We start from the raw sequence: 13,021 nt of genomic DNA, 5'->3' as shown, positions 1-13,021 counted from the left end.
AACCCAGTAAACGCAATAAATAATTGCGGACTGCCCCTGCTTCCGCTGCCCACGACATATAGCTCCAAAGGAGCATATGCGTGAGGGGGAATGTTGGAGTATAATGTTCGGCCCTCTCTCACAGATCGGTTTTTTTGTTGCATTGGCTAGAGCATGCACTTCTACACTTATCCTTTGAACATATTAAAGCCGCCGCCCTCACATTTGCGAGTTCCATTGTGCTAGTTTTGTATAGTCTTCCATTGAATTTAAACTTTTGAAAAATTGAATGACCAGATTTCCATCAAATTTCAGATAAAAGATAGGATGGAGTGTGCTCTGTGAGTGATAAATGTGCCCGAATAAAGGTACTCGAGGGGCCAAAAAGAAAAGTATGAGCCTGGAAGAGAGTGAAGTGGGGGAGACGAAAGAATATGGTTATTTCGTAACTAGAGAATGCGTTTTTTTGGCATAAAGAGAGCATACGGTTTGTGGCGGGAAATAGAAATGGTAATTGATTGGCGAAATTGCTTTGCGTATGACTAATTACATCCGATTTGCATACGGTATGATGATCCTACGTCTGTTCTTAAAGGAGCGATTTGATCCTAGGGTGACTGACTAAGGTCGTACAACAACATGCAATACGGTCGAGCGGAGACTTCCTGGACTGGCGTTATGCCGCTCTCCACCTCTCTTCCTCCTCCTCGTTCTCTCCGCCCCAGCTACCTAATCCCTTCTCATCACTGAGGATTCCACTTCGAGCTATCTCTCTTCCACTGTTTTCCTCTGCTTTTTCGCCTGCCTGTGCTCTTCCTATGGAGCCACATGAATCTCATAGCCATCTACCTGATCCCCTGGTCAACACAGAGAATTTCAATCCAGATCCTGGGATTGAAATCAACATGCAAGGTCTCTCCATTCAAGATCCTCAAGTTATTCACATCCAGGCCCATCACCATCCTTCAGATCATAGCAAAGAAAAAGGCAACGATGCAGCATACAACATCTTGATGAAGCTGGCGGTCACTGGAGGGCAGCCAAGAACTCTCTCGCTTAACGTGGTTCAGCAGTCCATGGCAAGAGCATGGAGGGATAATTATCAGGGTATCTCCCAACTTTCAAGGTACATATTTGTGGCTCACTTTCAGTCCTTGCAATCTGCTATGTTTGTTTTCACGAGGCAGCCCTGGAGTATGGGACCTGATAATTTCTTGGTTGAGTTCATGGATCCAAAAGATAACAGCAAGGATATTCATGATTATAAGTTTGACACCATCTTTGTTACTGTCCGTATATATGGTGTTCCTGATTGATTCCGCTCTCAAGAACTTCTGAGTAAGATTCTGACTTCTTTGGGCCAAGTTTCAGAGTTTCATCCTTTTATTCAGGCCATGCTCTTTGCTAAACCTGATTACATGTGGGGAATTATTAAGCTGTCTGTGGTCAGTTCTGTTAGAGACAAGATTTGGATATCTTTCGATGAAAGATTTGCTACTTGGGTTTATTTGTTCTATGAAAAGATTGGCAGAATTTGTACTTTTTGTGGTCAGCTATTTCATAGTGTGCAGCACTGTGATACAAGGAATAATTTGTTGATTTCTAGACAAAGGTTGAAGATTCAGCTTGATCAAATCCCTGCTGCTAGATTTGGTCAGTGGATGAACAAGGTTGAACTCATTCCGCTTGCAAATTCAGAAGTTTTGCCTCAAAGTTCAGATCCTGCTTTCTCCACTTTTTCCAATCCTCAGCTCATCAGATTGCAGAAGCAGACTCAACATGATTCCTCAGAAAAGGATAAATTTCAAAATGTCTCCTTGCAAATTCAGAGCAACAATCACCCAGGTTCCTCTGCAAAGCAAAATCAAGGACAGAAACAATTTCTTGCTAATCGATCTCATGACCATGACAGTATTGTTCATGCCTCAGGCGGTGCCCAATTGATTTCAGTCGTAGTTGCTGCACCTAACGCAGTTATTGCTGACACAGACATAAGGCGGTGCATTTATGCAGGAGACAAAGTGATTGATAGTACTGACACCCCAATTCAGGTGGATGTCTCCAGGACCGCTCCGGTTCATGCGGGGAAAATAAAACAGTCCGGCCCACTGACTACTTCAGCTTTGGACTTTCAGTCGGCACCACCTTCAACCCTGCATACCTTTCGTCAGGATGAACCTGCAAACCCCATTTCTTCCCCAAATCTGCTCAGTCTGCCTGCACTCTCTGCTCCTCTCACTTCTCAGAATCCAGTAATGCCTACTCCCTCTGCCACCATGGAGAACATTTTTCCAAGGGGAAGAGACAGCACTAGTCTTTTCCATAGACTTGGCTCCTCCACATCTCATTCATGGCGCAGGCTCCCTTCTCCTCCAAGTCTCGCTCCCAAAAGAACCGTTGAAGACATTCCAGATCCTCCTTTGCCACCAACAAAGAGACTAGAGTTGACCAATCTTCCTGATGCAGATCCTTCCACTCAAGAAACCCCAGCGGCAGGCGGAGCTCCTTCGGGCTCATTCAGAGTCCCCTTTTCGGCGTCGCTCGATCCCCATGCTGGGTCGAGCCTTCTCGGAGCTCCTCCACCCGGGCTCGCACCTCTTGCCCATGCCACAACTGCTCGAGCCGGTTCCTCCCTCGCTTACCGATCTGAGGAAGCAGCAGTTGGTGGTGCCCGCGCCGCCAATTCCCCCGCCCGTCCAGACTCAGGGTCTCAACTTGCCAGAAATCCATCGGTCAACAGGAGCAGCCATCGATCTACAACTTCAAGATGGGATATTCCCCCAACTGGGAGATCTGGAGGTATGCGTACCTCTGTCAAATACTTTCCTCGCCGTTGCTATGGTTCTACCTCTTGGCACCGCGAGACTGTTTCCAATCCGATGGCTAGTAGCGGTATGTTGTACGAAAGCAGCAACAAATTTGTGGCAAACTTGGATGTCAGGCCCACAGCTAAGCAAAGCAAACTCACTGAGGATCAGCGCAGAGAAGCGGCAGCTAGCTATGATCCATGGCCAATTCAGACGCCTTCAAACTCGCCTAGTTGAGATGCTGATAGCTCTTACAAGGGCCCTATCTCTCCTCCTAGACATGATCGCTTCCAGTACATGGGTGTGGATGCTTGTCATAGCCCATATGGCACCACAGGGCAAGGCGCAGTGGAAAATCAAGATAACATTAGCTCCTCTCGCCAAGATGTTCCAATGGATGTTCTCATTACTCACCAGACAGATCACAATGCGACTGCCAACATGGAGATTTCAAATCAAGGAGAGGATGGCATGGATTACTCAGCTTCTTGGGCAGCGGCGCATGGCCCTAACACGCCTGTTGCGTCATGAAAGCAATTGCTTGGAACTGTCGAGGTATGGGCAGGGGCCTTGGCAGTGAAAGAATGTCTTACCTTGCTAACTTGATGCGGTCTACTCATGCTCAGGTAATGTTCATATCTGAGATTAAATCTTCCAAAGTGCGTTCAGTTGATCTAATTAACAGATTTGATGTATCTAATGCTTTCGTTGTCCCTTCTAGACGTACTGCAGGGGGTCTTTGGCTTATGTGGAACGATGAGCTCAAAGTCACTGTCCATAGTTCTTCCTTCCACTATATATTAGCGAATGTTATCCATGTAGCCTCTGGGGTCAATTTTTGCTTGATCTGTATATATGGTGACCCATACCATAAGCAGACTAAGGTCATCTGGGACCAGGTTGCTGCATTTGTTTATGATAACTTAGGTAAACCCGTGGTTTGTATGGGTGACTTGAATGACATCTTGTATGATATCGATGGGTGCAATGGTAATATCAACTACTATCGTATGCATGCTTTTCGCTCTCTTGTCAAGAATTGTGGTCTCTTTGATATTGGTTATAGCGGTCCTGCTTATACTTGGCGTGGTAGACACAATACCTCTAAACCTGTTCTTAGACGCTTAGATCGTTGTCTCATTAACTCTCATTGGTGCTCCTTCTATCCAAATACGGAAGTCTTAAATTTACCTATTATTCTCAGTGATCATGCTCCTATTTTAATCTCTACTGATGGTAATTTTGTCAAACCTAGACAGACTTTCAAATTTGAAAACTGGTGGCTTATGGAACAAGATTTTCACTCCTTCACGAAAAATATTTGGAGCAATGCTTCTCATACTTCTTTTGCAGCAAAATCTTCCTATCTTGCAGGATCACTCAAAGCTTGGTGTAAAAAGAAGAAACCTCTACAAAATAAACTTGCGCTCTTGGAGGCAAAAATCAATGAACTTCAACAACTTCCTCTTTAGCATCAAAATCAAGATCTACAGTGTTCTCTCACGGCAAGGTATGAATTGACGCTTACTAAAATCAATCAGTACTACAAGCAAAGGAGCAAAAAGAATTGGGTAGCAAAACGGGATCATAATAGTAAATTTTTTCATCAAGCTGTCATTAAACGTAGGAAAAGAAATACTATTTGTTCCATTAAAGATGAGCATGATCTTGTTCACTGCAATCCTACTGCCATTATGCAAACTTTTGTGAATTACTTCAAATGTATTTTCTCTTCCCCTAATGACAATACGACTAGACCATTTTCTCACTCTCAGGGATACAATGATAACAATGATCATACTTATTCTATTCCTGATAATGCTGAAATTTTGCAGATTCTTAAGGATATGAAGCTTAATGCCTCTCCTGGTCCCGATGGTTTCAATGTTGAATTCTATTTAGCTACTTGGGATTGGATAGGGGAAGAAGTCACTAAGCTTGTCACTAATTTTTATCAGACGGCTACCCTTCCTTTTCATATTAATAACACCAATATTGCTCTCATTCCTAAGAAATTGGTGCCTCTTGTTCCGTCTGATTATAGACCTATTAGTCTTTGTAATGTGATTTATAAAATTATTGCTAAATCTCTGGCTAATAGACTTAAGACTCACCTTCCTGACTATATTGATCCTGCTCAACAGGCTTTCATACAAGGTAGACGTATTAGTGATAACATCATTATTGCTCAGGAAATTGCTCACTCTTTTTCTCTTAAATCTTGGAATCATAAAGCTTTCATGCTCAAGATTGATCTTGCTAAAGCTTTTGACCGTCTTGAGTGGAACTTCATAGTTTCTGCTTTGGCTCGTAAAGGACTACATGGTCATTTCATAAATTTGGTTCATGCCTGTATCTCCTCACCTACTTTCTCTGTGCTTATTAATGGTCAACCCTCTCAAATATTTAAAAACTACAGAGGTATTAGATAGGGATGCCCCATATCTCCTTATTTATTTGTTCTAGCTATCAATGAGCTATCCATTATGCTGAATGAGGCTTTGCAGGCCAATCATTTGTTTGGTATGTCTCTTGGACCAAATTGCCCTTCTGTGCATTCCTTACTGTTTGCAGACGATCTTCTTGTCTGTGGGCAAGCTACTTATCAGGAGGCTCAGGTTATGGCCAACTTGATTAATCACTTCTGTAATATCTCTGGCCAAACTCCTAACTGGAGTAAATCAGCTATTTTTCAGTTCTCATGTTCCTCAGCAGGTAAGAGATGACATTAAAAGCATTTTTCCAGTAGCTAATTTGGATGATAGCTTCACTCATTTAGGTCATCCTCTCATTCTTCCTGCTAACAATAGAGCAGCTGCTTACAACTTTGTCTTAGATAAATTTCTTAACAAGCTGCCTTCCTATAAAGCTAATATGCTTTCTCATGCTGCTAGATTGGAATTAATCCGTTCTGTTTTCTCGGCCATTCCAGTTTATTACATGACCAATATTTTATTCTCAAAAAAGTTCATTGCTAAACTTACTGCAGTAATCAGAAACTTCTGGTGGACAGGTATTAGAGAAACAGATTCCAGGAAAAGTCTTTGCCTTCGTGCTTGGAAGGACATTTCAAATTCAAAAACAGAAGGAGGATTGGGTATCAGAAACTTGAAGGCAATTAATGAAAGTCTAATTCTAGCTACGGCTTGGAGGTTAGCAATTAATCCTACTTCACATTTATATGCTGTACTCCGAGCCAAATATTACCCTAATACAACTATTTGGAAAGCTACTCTAGCTCCTCCTAAGTCTGCTTTTTTTGGGCTGCTATTCTTAAAATGTTTCCCAAGATTAAAAATCATGCGTTCTACCAACTGACCCAGGGGAATATTTCTTTATGGAGCATGCCTTGGTGTACCAATTGGAATACTATTCATGACTACCTTATTCCTCAACATTCTGCTTTTGTTTATCCCTCTTTAGTTAAAGATCTTTGGATGACAGAAGCTAGGTCTTGGAATCATCATCTCATCCGCCAACTTTTTAGGGAACCTCTTGCTTCTCAAATCATTAATACCAATATTATTCAGGATGATAATGAAGATCTTCTTTGTTGGCCTTTAGCTCCCAATGGTACCTATTCTCCTAAACATGCTTAGAAAGTTTGTTTACAAGACATTCACGCTCATCCTAGAACAGCTCCTACTCAAGTCGCCACTAATTTAAAAACTTTCTTAAAGTGCTGTGGAAAAACAATTCCATGCTCCCTAAAATCAAAACTTTCGCTTGGCGTCTTCTTAGTAAATCTCTGCGTACTGGTATGAGAGCAGGTAAATTTTTCGGTCATATTTCTCAAATTTGTTCTAGATGTGCGCATCACGAAGACTATTTCCATCTTTTTTTCCTTTGTCACTTTGCTAGAGCTGCCTTGTTTGCGCACCCTTGGTTTATTAGATCCGACACTCTGGTTCATAATCATGATTCTCTCCTTTCAACCATTACTTCTTTTCTGAATTCTGGTCATCCTTTTGCTTCCATGCAAAATATTTTCAATTTCTTATGGTGCATTTGGAAAGAAAGGAATGAGCTCCTTTTTTAGCACAGGGAAGTACACCCGAACAGGATTCACATCATGGCTGCAAATACAGACTGCGCGTTGCAGGCTGAGGCACTGGTGTCAGGACAAGTGTACAACAGTTTTTCACACAGTTTGAATAATGAATAACATATACCTCTGCAGGGTACAACTATCAAGTCTGATCTCATCATTAAAGGGAATAAAATTTATTCTAATGCGGCCTTTCGATCTTCAAAAATTCCAGGTATTATGAGGGGACAGGTTGGTACAGGTATTGGAATTTACTTTTCTATTCCCGTTGATCATGGTGAGATTAATATTCAGATTCAGGCATCTGCCCCTGTAACCACAGATCCTACTCATGCATAAGCCAAAGCTCTTTCTTGCGCTGCTCTTATTGCAAACAAATTGAATGTGCAGCAACCTACTTTTTTCACTGATTGTCTTCCTCTCGCTTCTGCTGCTGCTTCTAAGACCATTTCCCACCCTGCTACTCCTTGGAATATTAGAAATGAATTAGCCTCTTTTAATAGCATTTATTCTATTCTAAATGCTCAGGTGTTCCACATTTCCAGGAATCTAAATGGAGTGGCTCACAATCTTGCACAACAGGTGTACCAGGCTTCAGATCAGCCACTCATGATTTGCTCTACAAGATCACATGACACAAACCTCTGTCCTGTTGCGGCTGCTCTAGCTCAATTCTCTGGCACAGGGTTCCAACTACACAAGGTGTATTGCTACTAAAAACAGCACTCAAAGCAAGGGTCCTCCTGCCTGCAAGAATAGTTGGACTCTGGTGTTACCACAAGCATATGACAACACATCTCTACCGGTGCTGTTGGTCTTTTCTTTAAGCTGCAGTTCATCTGGTTGATTAGTTTTCAACCTATCTCTGCTTCTCCATTGCAGCCTCTTTTTCGGGCTCTGTCTCTTATTCTTCAGTCTGTTGCCCCTGTAACTTGTAATGACCCCATAAGCTGTCAATGGAAATTTAGGCACCTTTCAGGTGCCTTGCTTTGTTCAAAAAAAATGTCGTACAACATCGGATGAAAAGTTGTCACTACATGTAGCACTGCTCAGTGATTGGGCGTCTGCGTAGTGGAGTAGATCACTTAATTGCAGCACGACCACTTGCTTAGTGGACTAGATCAGTGTTGCTTAGAGAGAGACGAGTATATCTATATACAGAGAGACATGCATGTATGCAGCACTACATGTTGAATATCATGGTTATTATGGAAATATAGGATAGCGTAGGATTTCTTTTGACTTGTCTTGTACTCCAAATAGACCATTCTACTTCTATATATATGCCCATGAGACTCAAGCAATACAACGAACAACTATTCGACCAATCCTCTTTCCCTTCTCACATGGTATCAGTTTCCGGATTCTAAACCCTAGCCGCCGCCACTTCCGCACCTACGCGCCGCCCCCGGGGCGGTCGGCCTCCATGACCGCCGCCGGGGGCCGCGCCGCTCATACCTAGGGTTCGTCCGCCGGTCGTGTTGACCGGCTGCCCTAGAGAGTCTTTTTCCCGAGCCCTTGCTCTGGGTTTCTCCGCTCTCTCCCCGGTCATTTTGATCGGCGTTTTTCTTTTTGGTTTTCCGATCTATACTTGATCGGTTTGTGTCGCCCGCCGCCGCCGTCGACCCCCGTGCGCCTCTACTTCGACACCGGCGCGACCGGCCGGTCTCTTCACCGACCCGGCGGCCTCGCGCGATAGGAGGCCCCTAACGGGTGTCGTCCGCGCGTCTGCCCGCCCATCGCCCCGACCCGGCGGCCTCGCGTCGTCCACGCGTCCGCCCGCTCGTCGATCTACACCAGCCATCACAGCCCTGTCCTCGAGTTCAGCGCCCCTCTGCCGATCAAGCAACAGGCTGCCGCTACATCCCCCTTTGGGCCACAGCGCCGCTGCCCCGTGGTTCTCCCAGTGGCTGCACCGATCCGCGCCGCCGCTGGATCGCCCCTTCAGGCCGTAGTGCCACGGCAAGTGATCTCCGCCGCCACCCCGAGGCTGTTCCCGTGGTTGCACCACCTCGCGCGCTACTACTGCGTCGCCCCTTCGGGTCGTAGTGCCACGGCCCGCGGTCAACCGCCGCACCGAGGCCGTTGCTACGTCTTCATCTTGCGTTGGTTTTCCCCGAAGAGGAAGGGATGATGCAGCAGAGTAGCGTAAGTATTTCCCTCAGTTTTTTAGAACCAAGGTATCAATCCAGTAGGAGCCCACGCTCAAGTCCCTCGTACCTACACAAAGCGATAGCTACTCGCAACCAACGCGATTAGGGGTTGTCAAGCCCTTCACGGTCACTTACGAGAGTGAGATCTGATAGATATAATATTTTCGGTATTTTTGATATAAAGATGCAAAGTAAAAAAGTAAAGGCAAAGTAAATAGCAAAACAATATAAAAGTGATGGAGATTGATATGATGAGAATAGACCCGGGGGCCATAGGTTTCACTAGTGGCTTCTCTCAAGAGCATAAGTATTCTATGGTGGGTGAACAAATTACTGTTGAGAAATTGATAGAATTGTGCATAATTATGAGAATATCTAGGCATGATCATGTATATAGGCATCACGTCCGTGACAAGTAGATCGAAACGATTCTGCATCTACTACTATTACTCCACTCATCGACCGCTATCCAGCATGCATCTAGAGTATTAAGTTAAAAACAGAGTAACGCCTTAAGCAAGATGACATGATGTAGAGAGATAAATTCATGCAATATGAAATAAACCCCATCTTGTTATCCTCGATGGCAACGATACAATACGTGCCTTGCTGCCCCTTCTGTCACTGGGTAAAGACACCGCAAGATCGAACCCAAAGCTAAGCACTTCTCCCATGGCAAGAACTACCAATCTAGTTGGCCAAACCAAATGGATAATTCGAAGAGACTTGCAAAGATAACAAATCATGCATAAAAGAATTCAGAGAAGATTCAAATATTATTCATAGATAGACTTGATCATAAACCCATAATTCATCATTCTCAACAAACACACCACAAAAAGAAGATTACATCAAATAGATCTCCACGAGAGAGGGGGAGAACTTTGTATTGAGATTCAAAGAGAGAGAAGAAGCCATCTAGCTACTAACTATGGACCCGAAGGTCTGAGGTAAACTACTCACACTTCATCGGAGGGGCTAGGATGATGTAGAAGCCCTCCGTGATGACGGCCCTCTTTCGGCGGAGCTCCGGAACAGGCCCCAAGATGGGATCTCGTGGATACAGAAAGTTGCGGCGGTGGAATTAGGTTTTTGGCTCCTGTTCTGATCGTTTGGGGGTACGTGTGTATATATAGGAGGAAGGAGCATGTCGGTGGAGCACCGAGGGGCCCACGAGGCAGGGGGGCGCCCCCCCACCATCGTGACCACCTCTTTGATCCCTTGCAGTAGGGTCCAAGTCTCCTAGATCATGTTCGGTCAGAAAATCACGTTTCCGAAGATTTTATTCCGTTTGGACTCCGTTTGATATTATGTTTATCCGAAACACTGAAATAGGCAAAAAACAGCAATTCTGGGCTGGGCCTCCGGTTAATAGGTTAGTCCCAAAAATAATATAAAAGTGGAAAATAAAGCCCAATATAGTCCAAAACAGTAGATAATATAGCATGGAGCAATCAAAAATTATAGATACGTTGGAGACGTATCAGGCATCCCCAAGCTTAATTCCTACTCGTCCTCGAGTAGGTAAATGATAAAAAGAGAATTTTTTATGCGGAGTGCTACTTGGCATAATTTCAATGCAAATCTTCTTAATTGTGGTATGAATATTCAGATTAGAAAGATTCAAGAAATAAGTTTATATTGACATAGAAAATAATAATACTTCAAGCATACTAACAAAGCAATTATGTCTTCTCAAAATAACATGGCCAAAGAAAGTTATCCCTACAAAATCATATAGTCTGGCTATGCTCCATCTTCCCTACACAAAGTATTTAACGCATGCACAACCCCGATGACAAGCCAAGCAATTGTTTCATACTCTAACTTTTTCAAAACTTTTTCAATCTTCACGCAATACATGAGCGTGAGCCATGGATATAGCACTATAGGTGGAATAGAATGATGGTTGTGGAGAAGACAAAAAAGGAGAAGATAGTCTCACATCAACTAGCCGTATCAACTGGCTATGGAGATGCCCATCGATAGATATCAATGTGAGTGAGTAGGGATTGCAATGCAACGGATGCACTAGAGCTATAAATGTATGCAAGCTCAACAAAAGAAACTAGTGGGTGTGCATCCAACTTGCTTGCTCACGAAGACCTAGGGCAATTTGAGGAAGCACATCATTGGAATATACAAGTCAAGTTCTATAACGTAAAATTCCCACTAGTATATGAAAGTGACAACATATGAGATTCTCTATATGAAGAACATGGTGCTACTTTGAAGCACAAAATATGAGACTCGCTATATCATGGTGCTACTTTGAAGCACAAGTGTGGGAAAAAAAAGATAGTAGCATTGCCCCTTTTTTATTTATTTATATTTTTTTGGCCTTCTTTTCTTTTCTTTGGCCTTTTTTGGGACAATGCTCTATTGAATGATGATCATCACACTTCTATTTATTTACAACTCAATGATTACAACTCGATACTAAAACAAAGTATGACTCTATATGAATGCCTCCGGCGGTGTACCGGGATATGCAATGAATCAAGAGTGACAAGTATGAAAGAATTATGAACGGTGGCTTTGCCACAAATACTATGTCAACTACATGATCATGCTGAGCAATATGACAATGATGGATGTGTCATGATGAACAACATGGTGGAAAGTTGCATGGCAATATATCTTCGAATGGCTATGGAAATGCCATAATAGGTAGGTATATATGGTGGCTGTTTTGAGGAAGGTATATGGTAGGTGTATGATACCGGCGTAAGGTGCGCGGTATTAGAGAGACTAGCAAGGGTGGAAGGGTGAGAGTGTGTATAATCCATGGACTCAACATTAGTCATAAAGAACTCATATACTTATTGCAAAAATTTAGAAGTTATCAAAGCAAAGTATTACGCGCATGCTCCTAGGGGGATAGATTGGTAGGAAAAGACCATCGCTGGTCCCCGACCGCCACTCATAAGGAAGACAATCAATAAATAAATCATGCTCCGACTTCATCACATAACGGTTCAGCATACGTGCATGCTACGGGAATCACAAACTTCAACACAAGTATTCTTTAAATTCACAACTACTCAACTAGCATGACTTTAACATTATCACCTCCATATATCAAAGCAATCATCATGCTTCAATCTTTTCTTAGTATTCAACACACTCAAAAGAAAGTTTCACAAATCTTGAATACCAAGCATATTATTATTAGGCAAATTACCATGCTATTAAGAGACTCTCAAATTAATTTAAGTGAAGCATGAGAGATCAATAGTTTCTTTAAAACGAATCCACCACCGTGCTCTAAAAGATCTAAGTTAAGCACATGGAGCAAAATTATCTAGCTCAAAGGATATAAGTGAAGCACATAGAGCAAAATTATCTAGCTCAAAAGATATAAGTGAAGAACATAGAGCAAAATTATCTAGCTCAAAAGATATAAGTGAAGCACATAGAGTATTCTATCAAATTTTAATTCATGTATGGCTCTCTCAAAAGGTGTGTACAGCAAGGATGATTGTGGCATACTAACAAACAAAGACATGAATAATACAAGACGCTCCAAGCAAAACACATATCATGTTGGTGAATAAAAATATAGCTCCAAGTAAATTACCGATGGAAGTGGACGAAAAGAGGGGATGCCTTCCAAGGCATCCCCAAGCTTTGACTTTTTGGTGTCCTTGGATTATCTTGGGGGTGCCATGGGCATCCCCAAGCTTAGGCTCTTGCCACTCCTTGTTCCATGATCCATCAAAATAATTCACCCAAAACTTGAAAACTTCACAACACAAAACTCAAGATAGAAAACTCGTGAGCTCCGTTAGTGAAAGAAAACAAAAGACCACTTTAAGGTACTGTAATGAACTCATTCTTTATTTATATTGGTGTTAAACCTACTGTATTCCAACTTCTATATGGATTATAAACTATTTTACTAGCCATAGATTCATCAAAATAAGCAAACAACACACGAAAAACAGAATCTGTCAAAGACAGAACAGTCTGTAGTAATCTGTAGCTAGCGCAAAATATGGAACTCCAAAAATTCTAAAATAAATTTCTGGATG

General features: G+C 42.6%; 2 protein-coding genes across 2 annotated transcripts; both read left to right on the top strand.

The window, feature by feature from the left end:
* The first annotated feature begins 617 nt into the window (after nucleotides 1–617).
* On the top strand, nucleotides 618–3,801 carry LOC125535077. Its single transcript, XM_048698135.1, has 2 exons — nucleotides 618–3,412; nucleotides 3,508–3,801. Exon 1 carries the CDS (start codon nucleotides 2,440–2,442, stop codon nucleotides 3,364–3,366), a length of 927 nt encoding a protein of 308 aa, XP_048554092.1. The 5' UTR covers nucleotides 618–2,439; the 3' UTR covers nucleotides 3,367–3,412; nucleotides 3,508–3,801.
* Nucleotides 3,802–5,431: 1,630 nt separating this feature from the next.
* On the top strand, nucleotides 5,432–7,959 carry LOC125535078 (uncharacterized mitochondrial protein AtMg00310-like). The gene is made up of 3 exons (XM_048698136.1): nucleotides 5,432–5,938; nucleotides 6,967–7,048; nucleotides 7,380–7,959. The coding sequence occupies exons 1-3, from the start codon at nucleotides 5,661–5,663 to the stop codon at nucleotides 7,467–7,469; spliced, it is 450 nt and encodes a 149-aa protein (XP_048554093.1). The 5' UTR covers nucleotides 5,432–5,660; the 3' UTR covers nucleotides 7,470–7,959.
* Nucleotides 7,960–13,021: the final 5,062 nt, after the last annotated feature.

This window comes from Triticum urartu, chromosome 2 (genome assembly GCF_003073215.2).
Source record: "Triticum urartu cultivar G1812 chromosome 2, Tu2.1, whole genome shotgun sequence".
Lineage (NCBI taxonomy): Eukaryota > Viridiplantae > Streptophyta > Magnoliopsida > Poales > Poaceae > Triticum > Triticum urartu.
This window is presented reverse-complemented; position numbering and strand designations above follow the sequence as displayed.